The following is a 23,988-nucleotide window of genomic DNA, read 5'->3' as shown; positions in this document are numbered from 1 at the left end:
TTAAATATTTTTACGAGTGTGATGTTCTAATTATATATTTTTTGCAATTATTTCATCTATGCTACTAATATATATTTTCAAATGTGAAATTTTCTTGCCTACTGTTGCACAATTTTAAATAATATCTCTCCTTGGTCGAATACTATTCTAGGCCACGGTGGTAAGGTTCGGTGTCCGGAGTTCGTATCACAGTACAAAGAACGCGAATGTGTGCTGATGTGTATTTTACGTGACGTATAAATATCAATAATTGGTTTTATTTTTAGTTGTAGTTCGACAGTCGCGTAACTAGGGTTCTCTTGTCATTTTTTATTTACATATTTTTCTCTTTGTGATTCAGTTTTGGTGACTATTAAAAATGGAACAGCAAATTCCTCTAAATATACAAGAAATTATTCAGGCAACTGTTGATAGAGCAATTGCTACTCTGTTAGAATCTGGCCTTTTAAAAGATAAAAAAGGAAGAAAACACCATTCCAGATCAAGATCCCCACACAAGGGAAAAAAAGATAAAAAGAAACATAAGAAGAGAAGCAGCAGCTCGTCCAGTTCCAGCTCTACCTCAGGCGAAGAAGAAGGGAAAAAGAAAAAAGAAAAAAAGCCCAAGGACAAAAAATGTGTTGAAAGACAGTCGACATCTAGATCGCATTCGAGAGGAAGACATTCTAGATCTCATTCAAGATCTAAACATCATCATAAGCCGCGCCACCATTCAAAGTCTCCAGCTACACATCATCACTTTCATTATTCTCCTTGTTGGCTGGCAGAAAATTCTTCTGAAGGACCCTGTCACAAAAGTCATGACGGAAAAAGGAAAAAACATTCCCGTAAACTTCGCTGCATGAAATTTTACTACAAACAGGGACCAACTACATCTGATGAAAATGACGAACAAGAAAAAGATTGTGAACTAAGGAAAAATTTTGAAAACTTAGAGGTTGGGGATACTAATCCTTCAGCTCCTACCGTGACAATATCAACAGAATAATAATATCAGCTTGCGATATGTCAAGCAAAAATTGATCATGGTTTTAAATATATACAGGTAAGGACAGTATGTAAATTTTGAATACAATATATATATATATATATATATATATATATATATATATATATATATATATATATATATATATATATATATATATATATACATTAAAGTTGTGTACTAGTTTTGATTTATTTTATTGTATTTTGTAGATTATATAATCTAGTTTACTTTCCTAAGATTACCCTCTTGGACATTGTAATATACATGTATGTTAGGCGAGCGGTTTACCCCTATAAGCAGAGCATCAACCGACTAAAATTCTTTTTGCATTTCTAATGCACCAAACTATTTTTATTCGATTCTATATATTTTTCCAAGATGAAATGTATTTTTTTTAAATTTTTACAAGTGGGCCGGCAATTGTTATTAACAAATAACTTATACAAAAAAGCAATTTCACCGAATTGTTTCGGAATCAATTTTTTAGGTGTATTTCATCAAAATAAACACTTTTTCTCTCTTGATAATTTTTCAAAAAATGCTTCCTTTTCGAGTTATTTGCATTTTTTTGTTGAAAAAATGCCGTAATTAGTGATTTTTGGGATTTTTTTTTTCTAAAAAACTACTAAATGAATTGCAATTTTACAAATAGCTTTATAATCTTTAAACAGTCGAGTACAAGTTAGAATATTTTGACAATGATAAATGGTTTCTATCTCGCTAAAAACGTGGACCCAAATATTTCGAATATGCCTTTCGAGAGTATCCCGCTAAGCGTGTACAGCGGTTGAGGTGCTGTAGGCGCTAAAAAAAATGCATCCAATGAAAAATTACCACCTTCGAAACCAGCATTATTACAACATTACTTAAGAGCAAAGTGGCAAATAAATGAATGGATTCAAGCAAAAAACAATATTACTTCATCTCTTGATCCATTAACCCATGGTTGGACAATGGAAAATAATTGTTCCGATTTTAATTATTTTGAAGGCGAAACTAGTTTAGATATGTTACAAAAGTATTTTTGCTCATGTACCGGAAAATGTTCTACGAAAAATTGTACATAATTGTATTTCCTATAATTTAGAATGCTGCGCAGTATGTGCATGTACACCAGAGAATTGTAAAAATGTTAAAGACGACTCTATTGAAGACAATGAAATCAGCTTATTAGATGGAAATCCTGTTGCTGTTGACGAAAATTTTCAAATTATTGACAATGAAAACGATGAATAATTAATATTATATTTTAATTTTATTATATTTTTCAATGAAAATTAATTATATATTGCTTAATGTATTTCACTGTAATAAAACATTCAATAATATAGTCACCACGTATATTAAAAGAAAAATTACATTATTATAGCATTGTAAAAAATTAATTTTAATTGTTTTAATTATAATATGTCTATATAAAAATAATTAGAAATATCTTTTTTTTTTAATAAATTGTACGTAATATTTGTATTGAATTAATTTTTTAAATTTAAACAAATATTTCTACGTGCCGCACGCCTGTATCGCCGCAACCGCTGGCTGTACACACTTAGCGGTAGACTGCTCGAAAGGCATATTCGAAATATTTGGGTCCACGTTTTTAGCAAGATAGAAAAAAATTATCCTTGTCAAAATATTCTAACTTGAACTCGACGGTTTAAAGATTTTAAAGCTATTTGTAGAATTGCAATTCATTTAGTAGTTTTTTAGAAAAAAAATCCCAAAAATCACTAATTAAGGCATTTTTTCAACAAAAAAATGCAAATAACTCGAAAAGGAAGCATTTTTCGAAAAATTATCAAGAGAGAAAAAGTGTTTATTTTGATGAGATACACCTAAAAAAATTGATTCCGAAGCAATTCGGTGAAATTGCTTTTTTGTATTAGTTATTTGTTAATAACAATTGCCAGCCCACTTGTAAAAATTAAAAAAAAAAAATAAATTTCATCTTGGAAAAATATATAGAATCGAATAAAAAACGTTTGGTGCATTATAAATGCAAAAAGAATTTTAGTCGGTATATTCTGTTTCTAAGCGTCTTTTGAGGGGTAAACCGCTCGCCTATGTTTATCGTTATAATATTAGATGTTTTCATTGCTTACAACAAAAATTATTAGTATAGAAGCAAATCTGTTTAATATTTATCTTTGGATTTTTGTAACTATATTTAGGTATAGAGTAAAAAGTACTGAGTCAACTTCAAGAGTGTTTGATTTATTTTTAAATAGGAGCTGCTGCTAGGTATTTTTTGATGGTTAAAAATACATAGAAGCCGCTATTACCTAAAAGTAAACTAGATCCTAACATATAATAAGTATTATTTATTGTCATATTAAATTAATTATTTTTTTTTGTTGGTCTTCTATGCGACTTGGCCTAAATAATCTTTGGTAATTATTATTTTAGATTCTTATCCATTTTTCGCTTACCGTATTAACGTTGATACATGTTTTAGACTTTAGACTGAATGGTTACTTCTATTGTAAAAGCAAAAAAGCAAGCTCAATTATTATTCCTATTAGACCAGATAACTAAGGATTTTACCGTGACATTCGTTAATACACTTATAATAACTGCTTTTGATAAATTTGGTGATAACCCTATGTAATAAACAAAATATGCAAAATATCAATACAATACTTCTTTACTTATAAACAATATATAAACAATCCCTATTTGATTTTAAATACTAAAAGTGAAGACCGCTAAATGATATGGAAAAGTGACACAATTTTCCTGAAAATCAAAGAAAATCCTTTAAAATGAGGGTTTGTAAAGTTATTTTTGTTAATTTGTTGCTTAGTTATTGCAAAAATACCTTAAAAAGTAGATTTTTCTAAAAATTATTAATAACTTTTCTGAAAATGCACAATAAACTTTAATTTTGCGTGATAATAGGGACAATATCATATGTATTTAGCTTTAAAAATTTCAAGAATTTTGATTTAACAATTATTGCAAAATTGAAAATCTTTATCCCAGAAAGCTTTTATTTATATCGTTATGGGTAAACTATTAGGTCTACATAAATTCTGAAGGCACCGAAGAGAAAGCCTTATTTTATAAAATTAAATCATTGAATAGTGTCAATGGTCATTGCAGCCGAGACACATTAATTTAAATAAATAAAAAAATCATTGAATGAATTAAAAACTTTTCCGAATATTCCGATCAAATTGAACGAAGAATTGTTCGTATATTCTGGCCTAACACCATCAGAAACGAAGATCTGCTACACCTGACCGAACAAAAGAGGGTACAAAATGAAATTAAGTCCAGAAAGTGGGGTTGGATCGGTCACACACTTCGAAAAAATAGTTCCAGTATCGCAAAGACTGCCCTAGAGTGGAATCCCCAAGGGAAAAGAAAAAGAGGTCGCCCAGTACAAACTTGGAGAAGATCCATCATGGACGAGATAAGAGGCCAAGGAAAGTCTTGGAATGAGGTGAAGGCCTTAGCGCAAAATAGAACCCGATGACGCGTTTTCACTGAAGCTCTATGCTCCACTTAGGAGTTCAAGAACCCTATATATATATATATATATATATATATATATATATATATATATATATATATATATATATATATAATAAAGTTTTATTTTGAGGTAGCAGTCATTAATAGGGCAGGAAAGTGAAACTCTTTGTTCTTTATCAAGTTTTCGCAAAATTTTTTTGCTTCTTCAGGATATGCTAAAATATGGTATCAGTAAATACAATGAAATTAAAATTAAATAGCATTGTATAAAACTAGTATAAAAACTTACAACATGAGGTTAATCCATTAAATTTTCAAATTTACAAAACATTAAAACTTAACTTATTAAAATTATCTAGTTATGTAAGTACAATATTTTAATTTTATTTGTACAAATTCATTATGACATTGATTATGTTGATGTTTGATTTATGTCAGAAAGACACTCGTTTCTGTTTATTATATTTTTTGTTGTTGATAACTCGCTCTTGATTGTTATTATGGTTACGTACAAAGTGGCGCCAAATATGAATATTTAAATTTTTTGAAATAGTATTTATAGTCAGAAAATCTAATATTAGAAAATTATAGTAGTAATATTATTTTCTGACTATAAATACTATTTCAAAAAATTTAAATATTCATATTTGGCGCCACTTTGTACGTAACCATAATAACAATCAAGAGCTAGTTATCAACAACAAAAAATATAATAAACAGAAACGAGTGTCTTTCTGACATAAATCAAACATCAACATAATCAATGTCATAATGAATTTGTACAAATAAAATTAAAATATTGTACTTACATAACTACATATATAATTTTAATAAGTTAAGTTTTAATGTTTTGTAAATTTGAAAATTTAATTGATTAACCTCATGTTGTAAGTTTTTATACTAGTTTTATACAATGCTATTTAATTTTAATTTCATTGTATTTACTGATATAGTCCATTTCCATCATATTGATAGCACATTATGTATGCAAATCCCTAAACTGTTGATACGGGTGACTCAATGAAAAATAGATATTTGTCAACAAGTTTACAGAAGTATATAGGAAAACAATTTTAAATTGAGTATGACCACCAGGTATAAAGGTTGAAGCAGAATAGAATACAATAGTTTTGAGGGTTACTAATCCCTAAATAAAGTTGCCAGTGTCGGAGTGATGGAGATTAACAGGTACTAATGAATTTGCAAGAAATGTAAGATGTTTATTTTATTGGTTATATATAAAATAATTAGTGGCCGTAACAGGGGCCGATTTGTAAAAAAATGAATATTATTTTAATCAAATTCCATTTCAGATTCACTGCTTTCTTCAGAATCTAAGGAATCTTCAACTCCAATGTTAATTATTACCGGTTCCAGCATTGCATCAGTCATATTATCCAAATTCCACATTTTATTTTCTTCCTTGTGAGCATGACTAACAGCATTTTTCCAATTTTCTGGAGTTACTTTTGATAAGGAATGTTCTAATAATTGTTGTAAGTCTTCTAATTTAAAAGTTTTGTTGTTGCGTCCGACTTCACCCTTTACTTGAGACCATATATTTTCTATCGGATTCAGATCACAGTGGTATGGGGGTAAACGTAAAATAATTACATCACGGTGACTATGACAGAATTTTTTGGAATTAAATCCAAAATTTGCTCAAAATATTCTTCAAAAACGTCAGCAATCATTTCCTCGTGGTAATCTTTGGTTGATTTTGAGGCAAAACTTAATAATCCACCATTGACAAAACCGTATTCGTTTCCAATATGGGTTATTATGAGTCTGCGTCCTTTTCCAACGGGAATATTGTTTATTCCAGTAGATACACCTTCGGTGAATGCCTGACGGGAACTTTTCACATTTGTATCAACCCATAGATATGGTACAGTATGACCTTCATTTAGCCAAGTCTCGTCCAAATAAAAAAATGTTTTCCCTTCTTCTCGGTACTTTTTAATAGTTCTTAGATAATCTCGTCTCCAACATACAATGTAATCTTTTTCAATTAAAACGGATTTTCTTTTATTCTTTTGCCAACGAAATCCCATCTCTCTCAATAGTCCCCATAATTTCTTGTTGCTTATGATTGGTAACTCTCTCTAATTAATGTTTGGATTTTGTCCAATGTTGGAAATTCTTTGTTAAAATAAAAATAAGTGGACGCTGCGTCTTATCATGTTTTATGTATTTCTTCAATTTCCAAGGGTTTACTCCCTCCACTCTTCTTGGGAGATGAAACAGTTCCTCCTTTTCTTTCTTTTAGGAATCTATAAATTGTTGCTTCTCCAACCCCTGTCATATTTGAACACATGTTAACGATTTCACGAACATTACTTAAAGGGCGTTGATGTACAAGTGCATCGTATACATTTAATATTATATTTTTCTCTCTTAGACTGAAGGCACCTTTAAAACTACACTTAACTGGGATAAAACCTGTTGTCGACGTCATTTTTAAATGCAAATAACAAAATATCGACACTAAAAACGTAGGTTTAAGACATGAACAATGTACATCTACAAACTAAATGGAAGATGCAAACAATTTCTAATTTATATTATTGGCATAAGCTGTAATGTGGCATAAAAACGGTTTTTTAAAAGATAATGAATTATTGACGGCATCTTAAAATATTAATTTTTTTTATTTATTTCAAAACAAGTATAGGGTGACGCCTATGGTTTTTTGACCTGTTGAGGATTTGCATGCATAATGTGCTATCAATATGATGGAAAAGGAATATACCATATTTTAGCATATCCTGAAGAAGCAAAAAATTTTGCGAAAGCTTGATAAAGAACAAAGAGTTTCACTTTCCTGCCCTATTAATGACTGCAACCTCAAAATAAAACTTTATTTTACATAACGTGTCAGTCAATAATACCTAACTACTTTATATATATATATATATATATATATATATATATATATATATATATATATATATATATATATATACATATATGTTGGCATTTTTACACGAGTTCCAAAAAAAAAATATCTACGACCCTTAAAACCCGAGTTGCCTTTTTTTTCAAATAGTCACCGGAGCTTTGTTTATAATCAATAATCAATTCAAATAGAACCATTTGAAGGATTAAAAATTTAAGCTTGAAAAAAAAAAATAAATAAATAAAAAAACAGCCGTCCATGATGGGCCAAAGATAAGTAAGTCGATTTTACAATTTCAAAAACTGAATTTATAATTTCAAATTTATAAATGTCACAATATATCCGGTTCTAATCAACGAAAATTAATGTTTTTTTTTTTTTTCAATTTGGGGTACCTCCTGGCATAGATCATAAAAATGCATTTAGTTAATTTGCGAATTGTTTATTTAACCGATTAACTTGTTTAAACAATTTAAAATAAATATTTATTTTGCAAAATTTTATTTTGTCTTATTATTATAAGCAGAAAAGATTATGAAATAATAAGCAAATTAAATATTTATGTATTATAATAGTTATAAATATCTTTTAACAATAGATTTTACAAAAATTAATTTTTTATTTGAAAATTATTTTTACAATTACTTTTTCTCAAAAACATTACATATAAAGGGGTTAGAAGCAAAAGGGTACAAGTGACAAAAAATAGAAATAAAGTTTTTTTCATAATTTATTAATTATTAATTAATATACACTCGCGATCATAAAATCCGGGTCACCTTGAAAATCACCGAAATTTCATTTTTAACGAGCTTTATCGTAAATAATAATAACACAAATACAAACTAATGCATGTTTCTGGGAATTGTTGTCGGCTTAGTGGTTTCCTTTGCAACAAAGAATTTCAATAGTGCCGATTTCGCGGGAAAGCGCACACTTCCCAAAATGAACGGTACCTGTAACTGCCGCTTGTTTTAAATGTCTCATTTGTGCTTCGACTTTCTGTTCAAACGCAACGAACAAACGTTTATTATTGTCACCATTAGTGTTTATTAGTGCCATTATTAGTGTTTATTATTGTTTATTTTTTGCCAAAAATACCCTTGACTGTTGTTAAAACGGCACAAATTGTTGCGCTTGTGAAAGACGGTCACACTTAACGGCAAGTCGCAAGAACTGTTGGCGTAAGCCTTTCTACGGTTCAACGAGTGCTTCAACGCTTTCAGGAGAAGGGTTTGCTATCCAGACGACCTGGCTCTGGCCGAAGAAGAATGACCACGGTACGAGATGACCGTTTTCTTGTGTTTCAGGCTTTACGAAACCGGACCTCAACTGCGATTATGCATCGAAATCGTCTACAGGAAGTACGAAATCGCAATGTTAGCATTGCAACAGTCAGGAGAAGACTTCGTTCTTCTGGACTATCTTCTCGGGTAATGGCTACAGGACCGCCACTTCGCCGGGCGCATCGAGTGGCACGACTAGCTTTTGCTCGACAATACGCGCATTGGGGAATTAACGATTGGAGCAAAGAGTTATTCTCAGATGAATCCCGTTTCTGCCTAACTGGATCCGATGGACGTGTAAGAGTTTGGAGGAGAACCGGTGAATGATTTTCACACGCTTGCATTGCTTCAAGAATGCCATTTGGTGGAGGCTTGGTCATGGCTTGGTGAGGTGTATCTTTCGACTTCCGCACAGAATTACCCTTCATCGAAAATGGGTCCTTAACTGCACGAAGGGACATTACGGAGATTCTAGAAGAACATGTTATGCATACCATGGCAAGGCTTGGAGAAAACGTCGTTTTTATGCAGAACAACGCGCGAACGCACGTTGCCACGATCAGTATGCAATACTTGTACGAGGTTGGAATTACGAGGTTACCCTGGCCAGCTAGGTCTCCGGACCTGAATCCCTCGAACATATCTGGGACGATTTGAAAAAACGTATTCAACCCCTAACATCTCCTCCTAACAACGGACAGGAGCTTAAGGATCTGTTAGTGAGAGAGTGGAATAACATACCACAACATGTAATCCGGAGAAAAATTGAGAGTATGCCCCGTCGTCTGCAAGAGGTCATTAGAGCAAGTGGAGGCAATACACGATATTAATCATTGAAATTTCACTGACATTTTACCACGTTCTGTATTTTGAATTTTTTTCGTATGCCTGTTGTATCAACAATTTGGTTAGTTTTCTGCTTTTTCAATAAAAACAATAAAAAAACCGTTTTTTTTTTCTTTCAAAACAAACATTGATGACAAATAAAAAATACGTTAGCCTAAAAAAAAGGTTATTACTGCACCAGAGGCAAAAATATTCCAGAAACTTGAAATTTTCAAGGTGACCCGGATTTTATGATCGCGAGTGTAATTTATTAATTTATTTATTAATTAATAAAGTTTCAAGAATGCCGTACCAGAGAGGTATGGCATTCTTCGTGTCTTCAACAACTTGTATGTTGCACTATCATCAATTTTGTAAGCATAAGAAACTTTTTCAAAAATTGCCCGTTTTTGTTTTTTTTATGCACTTGTACCATTTTGCCTGCAAATCAATTTATAAAACTTGGTATTTCGCAATGTTTTATTAGTGAAAATAGCAAACTTATTTATAGCTTAGATAATAAACATAATAACATAAATATTAATGAATTAATCACCATAATCTTAGTCCAAAAGGTCTGGAACATTGTTGTCTATATCACCTTCGATTTTTAATGCCTGAGTTGGTAGTATATTTACATCTACATCAGGAGTCAGCGGTAATATCTAACTGGGGTGGATTAGCTGTTTTTCTTGCTTTCTTTCCTTGTTTATCTTCATGAGACAAATCAATATAAAATTGGTGATGGCAAGGCGGTATATAGTATAATATTGTCCTTAAATTCTCATACTTTTCATATGAAATTTTCAATGCGTCGTTGCGAGTTTTTTATCGAGGTTTTCCAATGTGAAGATTGGACTTCTCCTTGTTAGCTTACTTTCGGTGTAAATTATTGGAGTCCAGCTTTCATTTCTGGACATACTAAAAGAAAACATCAAAAAGTAATTCTTTGTATAAATAAACCCGATATTTTCACGCCATCTAAATATCCGATTTTCCTCGTCTTTCTTTGGATCTTTTATGTTGTCATGAAGATATCGGAATGAGAAAGTCGTCATTACTCATGCATGTGACAATGAAATTTTTGCTTGTCTTTTTAATACTGTTAACCCAATCATCAGGTATAAATACATGAGGGTATTTCTTCTTCCTTTCTTCAATTTGGCCGAAAGATCTATCGCATTCCATGTATTAATACCCACTTTCATAAAATTTGTGGTCTATTCTTTCCAGACTAGTACATTGAATCAGGTACATGAATAGCTGAGCTATGTTTTTATTTTTATTTTGTCCTCCATAGGAATCAGAATATCCAATTCGATGTTTAACATCTGGGGCAGCTGCTTAACATACTAAAAATTAAATAAAAAAAGTTGTAAGGTAAGATTTACCAGAATGTATATATGTCCACAGCTGTCTGAGGTACTATATCTTATTATAAGTGAGCAGGGGCGTGGTTAGCGCCTTTTCTAAGTCGAAGAGTGTTCGGAGCAATACTCGATGTCTTTTTCTTGGCAGCTACGACACTTTCTACAACTCTATGATGTACCTCCAGCTCTGTTTTACTTTGTGAGATTACTTCGATACTTTGGCCATTTTTTATTAAATTGTTTAACCGATCGCATGTATCTGAATAAGGTTTATGAAATTTCAAATTAAACTTGTACAAAAAATATGCCTATAATATGTTTCCTTTACTGGTACTTTGTTCAATTCTGAGCACCATTCAAGATAGCGGGTGTACATCAGTTGCTAGATATCTGGAGGCAGAATTTTGTAATCGAGAATAATGACGCTTATATCTCGGAAACATTTTGATGTGTAATATGATGTCATCACGTCTCTCTTTACTTATTTTGTTCCATGGTGAATGTTTGCCACGTTGATCGGCTTGCAGAAATTCTTCCTTGGATAGTTTATTACACACTGTATTAAATCTGCGATTAGTTATTTCTAACAGTTTCAAAAAGAACGTCTTGCAGACTCTTAATTTCATCAGGAGAATATGGGTGGCAAATTCTTTGCGATAGTCATACAGTCATACCTGCAATCGTGCTCCTAAAATTCCATTTTCCTTTTTTTTTTATTGTTTAACCTTTTTTCGTTTTATATTCTTTTCCACTTGTTCTTGCTTTCTTTGCCTTCATTATTTTCCACTCATCTTCCTTTATTTGCCTTTTTCGTGCTCTCTTGGGCATATCTAAAAAATCTGTGTTATTTTGTGCACGTGAATTAAACAATATAAAAACTTTACTATGAACCGGAGCTGACGTCATATCAAAGCCACTATTTGATACCAATTTGTCAGGATTGAGATTATAGCCACCTTCCTCCTCGTATAAACAGTCTGAAGTTGGTTCATAATATTCACTGTCCTCATCAGTTGCATATGGATCCGAATCACTATCAGAATCATGTTTATAGACTTGCAATTCTGCAAAATATAAAAACATTGTATGAGTTAATTTTTGCAAAAATTAACTGAAAATTTATTTTAACCTTTAACTACGGGCTACGGTGTACTCAGTACACCAGTCGCACTAAATTGGCCGCTATTTCTGATAAGCAATGGTTGCGCACGTGTCCCTCTACCTAACCTATCTCTGATGTGTCAGCTATAAACCTCAACAGTTGAAAAATTGATTGCTGCAGAGATAGACTGACGGTTGGAAAAATTCAGGAGAAGTTTACCAGTGGTGTATGTAGTACACCAAGCACCTAGTTAGGTAAGTAAATTTTGTAAGATTTATATTACGTTTATCTACTAAAAAATAGCATTATTAATGTATAGCGACTTATATGTAACAAAAGCTAGACATTTTGCAACGTTTTGAATAAAAGAATTTGTAATTTGTTATTAAAATTTTAATAAAACTTTCATTTTATTATAATAAAACTAGTTTTATGATAATACATTTGATCAAATATTTTATTTTAGCATTTTCTCATAACTTAATGTACCGTTATCTATTTGGATATTTGTGAGTACCTATTATTGGACTATTTAACGACCTTCTAGTTGTTTTTGTGGTTTTGTTTTTTCATGTTCTTTCTTCCATAGCAATACGGTCATGTCTCTTTGAAATATTAATTAGAAATAAATAATAAAAATTACAAACGTTGCCTCTATATATTTCTCGTAACGTTTATAAATCAAGAGGTACTACAAAATATTTACTTTGCAGGGATCGTGTACCAGTAAGAAATCCCCAAAAACTCTCAGAAGATGAACTTAGAGCTATGGCTCAAGCTATATTTGAGGAAGAATCTGATGAAGATGTTGGTGGAGACCCAGATACTTCAGACGATGAGCTAATAGAAAAAACGGAGCACGACACTAAATCAGAAGTTGATCTGAATGACGAAAATCAATATACGATTGACTCGGACACAAACAGTAACATTGAAAACAGTTCAGATCTTGATGAAGACAATGATTATTTTATAGCAAAAGACAGAAAAACTAAATGGTATAAGAAATCTCTTCTTAGCAAATTTACTAAAACTCCTTCAAAAAATATTGTCAAGATATTTCCTGGGCCAACAGTTTGTGCGAGAGATGTTACTACGGAACTAAGTGCTTTTGAAAAACTCTTTACAAATGAAATCATAGAAAATATAGTTGAATGTACAAATTTGCAGATTGCAAAAATGCGATTAAATTATGAACGGCCAAGACGGGCTAAAGATACGACTAAACAGGAAATCATGGCATTATTAGGATTATTATTTCTTGCAGGGACTAAAAAACAAAATCATACACACTTCCTCGAATTGTGGACAAAAGATGGTACCGGCTCAGAAATCTTTTGAGCCTGTATGAGCGCAGATCGATTTTTATTTTTGCTTGCTGCTCTTAGGTTTGACAACAAAGATACTCGAAAGGACCGAAAATCAATTGACAAACTTGCTGCCATTCGCTTTACTCTTGATACGTTTATGAAAAACTGTAGCAGCAACTATTCCTTGGGAGAAGAAATGACTATCGATGAAATGTTGATACCTTTTAGAGGTAGATGCAACTTTGTGCAATACATTCCAAGTAAACCTGCAAAGTATGGCTTAAAAGTGTTTGTGTTATGTGACGCGCAGACCTTTTATGTCAACAATTTTGAGGTGTATTATGGTCAACAACCGGAAGGGCCCTACAAAAAATCTAACACACCAACGGATATTACCCATCGCCTGCTTCAACCTTGGAAAGGTAAAAACCGTAATTTAACATGCGACAATTGGTATACGAGTTATCCGTTGGCAATTGACCTTTTGAAGGAAAAGATAACGATGGTTGGCACACTTAAACGAAATAAATGGGAACTACCTTCAGAGTTTTTACCAAGAAAAAACACACCAATTGGATCATCCACTTTTGGTTTTCAAAAAGAAGTTACCATTGGATCCTACACACCAAAAAAAAAATAAAGCTGTCATTCTCCTATCTACCATGCACAGTAATTCTACAGTAGATCCCGAAACAGGAAAACCAATGATAATTTTAGACTATAATTCACATAAAGGAGGCGTAGACACTGTAGACAAAATGTGCAGTACCTATTCGGTATCCCGAAGAACACGAAGATGGCATTGTTTTTTCAACTCCTGAATATTGCCGGAATTAACAGCCAGATCCTGTACAATGCTGCCAACATCGACAATCCTCAAAAATATAGAAGAGTTTTTCTAAAAGAATTATCATTGGCATTGATAAGACCTCATCTTTCTGAGAGGGCGGAAATACAGAGTTTACCTCTGGATTTAAAAATATTCTTGAAGAAATACAAAAACGTACAAGACGACCACGATGAAAAACCACCAGCAAAAAAACGGAAGAGGTGCCATTGTTGTGGAAGGAGCAAAAATAGAGTTACAACAATATCTTGCAACAAATGTAATAGAATGGTTTGTAAAGAGCACTCTGTTAAAATTTGTGCAAATTGTAATTTAGTAGACGCAAACGAGGAGGAAAACGAAAGTGAATAGCACACATATTCTCAAATATGTTCATTTGTGAATGATTATTTACTCCTAGTTTTTAGATTTATATACTAGTTTTATAATATTTTTAATGTTAAGCTAATATACAAGAATCTCAAGAAGGTTATTTTTAGAGAAAAAGAAGTGGTTGAGTTTTTGTTCTTATATTTGTTGCTAATCTTTATATTTTCGTTATGTATTATTTTTTATGTTAAGACATTCTCTTAAATATATGCCTACATTTATTATATACAATATATGTACTAAAAATACCTAGTTGTGGCTTTTATTTGCGTTTTTAGTCGGTGGTGTACAGAATACACCGCGCACGTAGTTATGACTAATGGAGGGGCGCCCGTAGTTAAAGGTTAATGAATGATTGAAATAAATGTATAATTAATTGTTATTGTCTTACTTTTAGCACATTTACTTTTATCACTGCTATTGTTTTCACTCATTTTAAAGTTGACAAAATTAAATTTACATGAGAACCAGTATTAGTAATATAAAACTAAAACAAAAGTACATAACCTACAACATAATATTTTTACCGTAAGAGTTGACCCCAAACGTTTGGAGTTAAAACGGTACAATTGTGCTTCTACCGGTTTGCCGATAAATGTTTCTAAATTTTTAATTCTATGTAATTTTCACTAGCCAATAGATGGCACTTTAGGTATTAAATTCATTTGGATCCTTATGCCATTATGTAATTTGGTATTATAACTACCCAAATCTGTACATAATTGATTTTATGGTAGATATGCACTCGAACCATTTTGTTTCTAACCCCTTCATATATTTTACACAAATTAATTGTTATAAATTTTGTATAATTACAAATAAAAATTATGAAATTAATCTGTATACATATATAATTAATTCACATACTTAAGTTTACTATTTTTATTTACACTTCTCCAAGAAATTAACGCACCACTTCAATAAATCAATTTTATTTGTAAACAGGCAAAGAATAAAAAATAAAATTTTACCAGATTTATTCTACATTTTATTAGTAATTATAACAATTTGTCTAATCATCGGAAAATGTTGAAGTACAAGAGAAAAAAAAAATAAAACGGAAAATTCTAAAAAAATAATGATAAGAAAAGTAAACTAAAATATGAAAAAAGTCTTAGTAACGAGTGTTTCCACCTCTACTATATATAACAGCCTCACATCGTTGGCCTATACTTAAAATTAATGGCCGTATTTCATTTTGGTCTAGTTCTCTCCAAATTTGGATCAGCCTCTCTTCCACTTCCTGTAAGTTGTTTGGTTGGATCGGTGTCGCTCTTAATCGCCTACCAAGGATATCCCAGAGATTTTCAATCGGATTTAAATCCGGACTATGTGCTGGCCATTCCATAGTGTTAATTCCTACCTCTTCTAGATAATTTCTGACGATCTGTGCAGCGTGAGGTCTAGCATTATCTTGCATTAGTAAGAAATTTTTACCGATATACGGAGCGAATGGTACTACATGTTGCTCCAGGATCTCCAATATGTACCTTTCAGCTGTAACAGTTCCCTTTTGTATGACCACTAGGTCCGTACGGGCTGTCAAAGAAATACCACCCCACACCATAATGGATCCTCCACCAAAAAATGTGGTGTGTGAGAAGTTACACTGAGCATATCGTTCGTTGGGTCGTCGCAACACACGAACACGTCTGTCGTTATTGTACAAACAAAATCGGGATTCATCAGTAAATAGCACTCGTTCCCAGTCAGCCTCTAACCAATTAACGTGTTCTCTGGCAAAATGTAGCCTCCTCCTTCGATGCTCTGCAGTTAATAGAGGACCTCGGGCGGCAATCCTAGGTCTTAAGTTGTATTCCCTAAGTCGCTGGCGAACAGTTTCAGTACTAATTTGTATAGCTTGCACGTCTCGAAGCTTTGTAGACTTCGATGTGTTACAAAACGTTGTCGAAGAGCAGAAATTCTTAAAAATCGATCTTGAATAGGGGTAGTTACCCGGTTTCGTCCTTGCTCTGGTCTGTGAGTATGATCCCCTGTTTTGAGGAATGTTTCTAACAACCGTGAGACGGATATGTGTGACACATTAAACACGACCAATTCTTCGGTAACTCCAACCTTCTTCCGACAGTATCACTGCTTGGGCACATTCATCTCGGGTTAAATTACGTGATTGACGCTCCATAATAAACACAATTAACAATAATCAACAATTAAACAGTAGCCGAATAAAATTCGTGAACACTTGGAAATTAGTATATTTATAGAATTAGTACATTTTTTGCTTCTTTTTGTTATGTTGCAAAAAAAAAATATAGCGATAAAACACAGTCAATAAATAAAGAGTGTACGAATAGCATATACAAAATATAACATTACACTATTTGCAAAATATTGTAATATTTTGCAAATATTGTATATATACATATACAATATATATATATATATATATATATATATATATATATATATATATATATATAACATTACAAATATAACATTACAATGGAAATTTTTATTAACGCTAATAAAATATTTTAATATTTCAAAGTGGTGTGTTAATTTCTTGGAGAAGTGTATAATTATACAAAGTTGATAACTATTAATTTGTTTAAAATATATTTGTAGTGTTTTTCATCCAACAAGTAATTGTAAAAATAATAAGCATAATTCAAAAAAGAAAAAAACAACACGTAAAAACATTTTTTTTTGTAAAATTTATATTTTAAAGGATATTATTTATAACTATAATACATAAATATTTAAGTTATCTATTTTTTTTAACCTTTTCTACTACTAATAATAAGAGAAAAGTAAACTTTTGCAAAATAAAAATTTATTGTAAATTGTTTAAAAAAATTATTCAATTAAATAAATAATTGCCAAATTAACTAATTGCATTTTTATAATCTATACAACGAGGTATCTCAAATTACAAAAAACATCAATTTTCGTTTATTAGAACCAGAGATATTGCGACTTTTATTTTGAATTTATGAATTCATTTTTTAAAATAGTTAAATCGAGAAATAAAAAAAAATACTTCTAACTCGGGTTCTAAGGATCGTAGGACATTGAATTTTTCTTTAAAATTCGTGTAAAAATGCTGACATACATACATGCTGATTTAACATAAATTATTTAATCATTAAATTATTTAATTTGATAAAATAAGGCCAATTTGGTGTTTTTAGAATTTATGTAGTTTACGCATAATAACGTTGTAGATAAAACCTTTCTGGGATAAACAATTTAAATTTTGCAATAACTGTTAAGTGAAACTTAACCTAACTTAACTGTAAGTATAAACTTAAAATTCTTATAGCTGAATACATGTGATATTGTCCCTCTTATCATGCAAAATTAAATTTTTGGTGAATTTTTCGAAAAGGTATTAAGATTTTTCAAAAAATCCACTTTTGAAACTATTTTGGAATTACTAAGCAACAAACTGACAAAAATAACTTTATAAACCTTTATTTTAAAGGATTTTCTATGCTTTTTCGGTAAAATTATGTCACTTTTCCATATAACTTGTCGGTCTTTACCTTTAGTATTTAAAATCAAATAGCGATCTTACATTGTTTATATATTGTTTATAAGTAAAAGGTTACGTTTAATCTTTTGCATATTTTGTTTACTACATTTTACCAAATTTATCAAAAGCAGTTGTTAGATATCTGTATCAAAGAGGTTCACGAAAAAGGCTTTCTATTTTCTCTGGTCTATTATGATTCATTTGTCTTATCAGATTTGCCGTCCACACATAACAGTGTAATATAACCAGTACCCATTCTATCCACTTCTATCAATGCTACTTAACTTACATAAACAAATTATGTAACGTAAATTACTACCGACTTGCTGAACTACTTATTAATATATTATTAGTTAATGTTATTAAGAAATAATAATAACTCATAGACTACCGAAATCTATACCCTCCTTTCTCCTTAGTTACATCAAAGCGGCAAAAAATTGTATGTGAATAGGCGAGAAACAGTCTGGTGTATTAGACAGTGGCGCACGTAGAATTTTCCTGGGGGGTTTGGTTGGGCACCGAAATTTTTTTTGTTACGTCCATTTTGAGTCCTTAAAATTTGGGTTTCAGTTTAATTAAAAGTACTAAAGCAGTGCCAAAGATTCAGGTATCTGTTATCCTGCGTACCAACGAAAACCACCCTCTCCTATTTGTGCACAGTTGACTGTCGCACGTACCGTACTCCAAAAGTGAGATGGCCGCTGTAAGGCCGACGACATTTTTGGAACACTCCCTTCTCTTATCTAGATCTTATCTCTGTCGTTGGTCCGGTTGGTGTTTCTCTTCTTCTTCTTTCTTTTTAATTACTGTTCGCAATTAGATAATTGTGAACACTATTCCATCCCTCCTTACTTACCGTCATCTTCACGATGATCTCTCTCGCAGTCGCAGGGTTCATACCTATTTCTCTATACATTCTGTTTCTTTCCACTGTACATCTATTACACTCCAGCATTGTGTGAGTACCAGTGTCGGAATATTCGCAGTATAGGTAGGCATTTATCTGTATCTCTCTTTCTAAACTTATGAAGATACGCTCTAAAATAGACAATTTACCCAGTAACTTAGGTCGGAATCAGCATCTTGGTCCTCTAGGCAACATCTTCCGTGTTGTTCCACTCTTTTTGCCATCCTTTCATTGACTTTTCCCTTTCTTTTTGTTTATGGCTATTGTCAAATGTTCTCTTCTCTAATAGAGATGTCTCCTGTCTACTGCTAACACATGCAGAGTACAAGGCCGCCGCAGATACAGTCCTGTAGGCTCATGCTACTCGAAACACACTCGTTCTGTCTACTCTTATCAAAAGCCTAATATTAGGTATCTATATCTAAATATAATGAAAAATATTAATTTAAATCATAAATTGGTATTTTAACTAATAATTTGTAAACAAATTAAGTTTATAATAAGATGTCCAAACGACGTTGCTTTGGGACCATATGGTTTATTACCTCTTTTTCGTCTATTTGAATGTCCTGTTTTTCCTGTATTTTCAGAGATGAAAATGACCTTTCACATGTACAGGAAAGGTGGCAAAATTCTTGTTACATATATCAAGAGCTTCAAGGGCATTTTTTGATGTCGGTTTAAATTTCAAATCTTTTAAAAATTGTTTTCAAAGTATGATGTCTCCTTATGTTTGTGTCATTAAGTCCACAAAAATCTACTAACTTAAGACTTTGAAACGATTTGCCTTTGTAAAAAAATTTTTGAATAAAATCCTTTATAAAAAGGTATATAAAGGATTTTATTCAAAAATTTTTTTAATATATGGTATACAGCCAAATACAGGAACTTAGTTTCCTTGTGGATTTGCCGTTGTCTCATCATACTGTACACTTAGTAACTCCTGAAATGGTTTTAAAATCTCTTTGTGTGTCACAAATCTATCATTTATGGATTGCATAATTTCGTTTTAGTTTTAGATTTTTTGTATTGTGTGTGAAAGACAAATTACATTTTCCTACTATTTATATATTTTTTACTTAATATGCCCTGGGGGGGGGGGGAGGGGTTTAACCACCTCAAAACTCCCCTGGGTGCGCCACAGGTATCAGAAACATTCATTTTATCATGAATTACAACAAATTTTTTGTCGACATGAAGATAAAAAGTAACAAAAAAAAGATTATTCATTTTTTAATGGATTCTTTGTTATAATCTTCCTTTTCTATAAAACTTGTTACTCCTACCTCGTGTTATAGAATTTCGATTTCTTCAGTTGTTCCTTTTCTATTCTATTCTATATTCTGTGTAAATTGTTCTAAACATTTTGGTCCTAGCTGTTTAACATGTTTATTTCAGCTCTTCTCCATTTCCACGTTCAGACTAGTATATTACTGTTGGTCACGTTGTTTTTATTGATACATACTTAAACTTCATTTATACTCTTATAGTTCCATACCTTTTGTTTCCTTTTATAATTCTTTACTTTCTTTCTTGTTCTATCCCGTTCTCCTCTATTTTAAATCTCAACTAAATAAACCCATTTGTATTTTCAAATCTGTAATAATTACTTTCATTTGACTTTACTTCTAAGTAAATAAACAAAATTCTAAATTTTGATACGTTTCCCATAGTCATATATTTTGTCTTATGGTGGTTTATTCTCAATTAATTTTTTTGCCTTCCTGTATTATCTTATTTAATTCTTTGAAATAGATTGGAACGAAAAGGGCATCAATTTAGATGGAAAATTTTTAAATAACCTTAAATTTGCAGATGATATCGTTCTTATTGCAGACAGCTTTGATCAGGCACAGATAATGCTCCAAGAACTCCATACTGCCACAAAAAGAGTTGGTCTTAAAATAAATTTTTCAAAAACACAATTTATGACAAATTTAGTCCACAACAAAAACATCTCAGTAGAAGACAAAGATATTGAGCCAGTTGACTCCTATAAATACTTGGGCCATGAGATCAGAATAAGTTGAGACAACCAAACAATCGAGCTGAAAAGAAGAATAAATCTCGCTTGGGCTAGGAAACCCTAACACTCACAAGAACAACACTGAGTAAACTACAAGTTGCGGAAAGGGCAATGGAGAGAATAATGTTAGGGATTTCTCTACGTGATAGAATACCCAATGCTACTATACGCAAAAGATCAAGAGTAGCAGACGTTATTGAAAAGATAACAACACTAAAGTGGAACTGGGCAGGTCATGTAGCAAGATCAGTTGATGACCGGTAGATAAAAAGAATGGAGACCCCGAATACAAGCTAACAGAAATAGAGGTCGACCCCCAACGATGACATAAAAAGAGAAATTGGATTCAGATGGCGCAAAATCGGACTAAGTGGAAAAGCATGCGAGAGGCCTATGTTCAGCAGTGGACGTTAGAGGCTAGTTGATGATGATGAATTCTTTGAAATACCCTTTACTGTGCTGCAACTATTGTTAGATCATCATCAAAAGCCAAGCTCTGATGTTCGTTTTTTAACATTTTTATTTTTTTATCGATCATATTTTAATATTATTATTTCAAATATTAGATCAAAGAGACGCTATATGTAGTGGATCTTGCCTTCCATTAACTAAATTTGTTTGGGTTAAAATATTTTCCATTTTTGTTGTTTTTAACCTTATTTTTGCTAATTCTAATATGTTATTGTTAGTTCTTTCACTACCTGGAACATATGATTTATTTTCTTTATTCATATACATATTATTACCGTAGTTAATAAATTAAAAACAGTTGATATAGTGTGCATATTTCGTCATGGAAAGATTGCTGAAGACCACTCTGAAATCCCGCTAACCATATATCTTTACAACCTTTATACCGATCATGATAAATCATAAACATCATGTACTAAAATTTGTGATTTGTAAAATGACTTAATTGATAACTAGTGTCATGTAAATTCCACAATACTCTAATTAAGATACAGTAGACTCCCTCTATAACGAGAACTGAAATGACAGACTAATTACCTCGTTATAAGCCGATCTCGTTATATCATACAATCATAATACTGTGTATACATATGAATCTGTAGTTTTATAAACCATTAACTTCCTATAGGGAAGCCATTCGGAGCAATATAAGATGCTAATAAATATTGTTTGAATGGCGTTTTTGAAAAAAAGTTATTTACTTTTATTGTCAATGAAATATATTAAAACATAAAAGAGTTGTTTACTTTTATTATCAATGATATACGTTAAAACAAAAAAGCTGTACTTATATTTTTTTCCAACTACATAATATATAAATCGTATTTTCAAGGATAACATAAACTATTGCTTCTGCAATTTTAAGAACTCTGTTATTTTTAACTGCTTTAAATGGTCCAGTATCATTCTATCATATATTTTCTAAAGATGTGAAACAGTTGTATTTATTCATTGTAAAAAAGTTTATTGCGGGCTGCAGTTAAGTTTATTAAGGGGCTGTTTGAAAAGGTATTTATTTATAGCCACGACCGGAAAAAACGTAAAAAACACGTTTTTGAATCTTATTTTCTCTCGTTATAACCAAATTTGCCTCGCTATAGACGGTTATAGTTCAACAGAAATTTCACGGGACATCTATTGTATCTCGTTATAAGCGAAACCTCGTAATAACCGTGTTCGTTATAGAGGGAATATACTGTATTTCTATATGTTTCGTATATGCAAACTACAGATCAGCTGCATTATTTTCATTGATATCTTATGCAGCTGCGATCACTTTATAGTGTACACCTTCATTTCTACAATTGTAATACTGTAAAATCGCAGTGTCGTACGGATTTGCTAAATGTAAAAAATTTTGTTCGTGTTAAAAAATAAAATAAAAAGCTATTAAACGCGCACAAAATGCCTAAAATGCATTTTAATGATACGCATAAAAAGAGCAATTGCCAAACTCGAAGAAGGTTGGTCACTAAGGCAAGTTGCTGCAGATTGCGTGAGCCATATGAGCATATGGAAAATAAAACAAAGATGGGACCATTTTCACTCTATTGCACGATTGGGTGGTTCAAGAGGACATGGGATCTCCACAGAGCAACAAGATGAGGTAGTAGATTGTCTGAGAGAAGTTCCTTTTGCCACAACTCGAAAAGTTATCGAAGAGACGGCGTTTCCCGACAGCATTCGCACTGAACGTAGAAGGATTAAAGCAAGTGAATTGTTAAATTGTGCAGCTGTAAGAAAACTTTTTTTTACTGAGGATCACACGAAGAGACGAGTTGCATTTTGTTATGAATTCATAAACCGTGAAGACAACTTTCCCTCTAACGTGCATTTTGCGATGAAAAAGCGTAGAAATAGTGGAGGATTCTCGGTCAACGTATGGGGATGGATAAATACTGAAGGCTCGGACGTTTGTTTCCACATAGAAGAAAAATTAGCAGGATTATATTACAAACATATTCGTGAGAACATAATGTTACCATCAGGAATCCAAAAATTTCCCGAGTAACAACTTCATCTTCCAACATGACGTTTGCCCGGTTTCTGTTTTGATACATTTTGTAAAATAGATTTATTTTATTTTTTTTATTCAACCTATTCTGGGTCCGCCACTGATAATTAACGTCACTTTGACATAAAATGTGCGTTTAAACGAGGTAAAAATTCAAAAATTTGGCTACTAGATATGTAAGTGTGTAAACTATTCAATGACCGCAGCCATATTTACGCTTTTATTAATATTTTCAAAATAATCTTAGAAATTGAGTTAGTTCTTTTAATTACACTAAAGTTTTCTTATTTAAAGTGTTAAATGAAATCATTAAAAAAATATATCTATATCCTTACACAAAGTTTAAAATGTGTTTTTATTTTTTAGAAATATTTTTTATGATCTACTAACTGAAAATTGAATGCAGTCCTTTACAAACACCGAAGATGGAGATGGCCAATTCAATAACATTGTAGCACAAACAGCAAAGTGCAAAACACATGTATTAAATATTCCATAAGTAATATTTCAATATTTATGTGTAGATAATTCTTATTTTTGAGACATGAGGGTATTGTAGGTGAAGGTAAATAAATAAAGAACATATAATTTCTTT

The 23,988-nt window shown here is 31.6% G+C and overlaps 1 protein-coding gene across 1 annotated transcript; it reads left to right on the top strand.

Moving 5' to 3' along the window:
- LOC140445109 (uncharacterized) lies at positions 1 to 23,988 on the top strand. The gene is made up of 2 exons (XM_072536937.1): positions 1 to 1,045; positions 23,760 to 23,988. The coding sequence occupies exon 1, from the start codon at positions 359 to 361 to the stop codon at positions 986 to 988; it is 630 nt and encodes a 209-aa protein (XP_072393038.1). The 5' UTR covers positions 1 to 358; the 3' UTR covers positions 989 to 1,045; positions 23,760 to 23,988.

Source organism: Diabrotica undecimpunctata, chromosome 7 (assembly GCF_040954645.1).
Source record: "Diabrotica undecimpunctata isolate CICGRU chromosome 7, icDiaUnde3, whole genome shotgun sequence".
Lineage (NCBI taxonomy): Eukaryota > Metazoa > Arthropoda > Insecta > Coleoptera > Chrysomelidae > Diabrotica > Diabrotica undecimpunctata.
The sequence above is the reverse complement of the archived record's forward strand: the minus strand, read 5'-3'. Positions and strand labels throughout refer to the sequence as shown.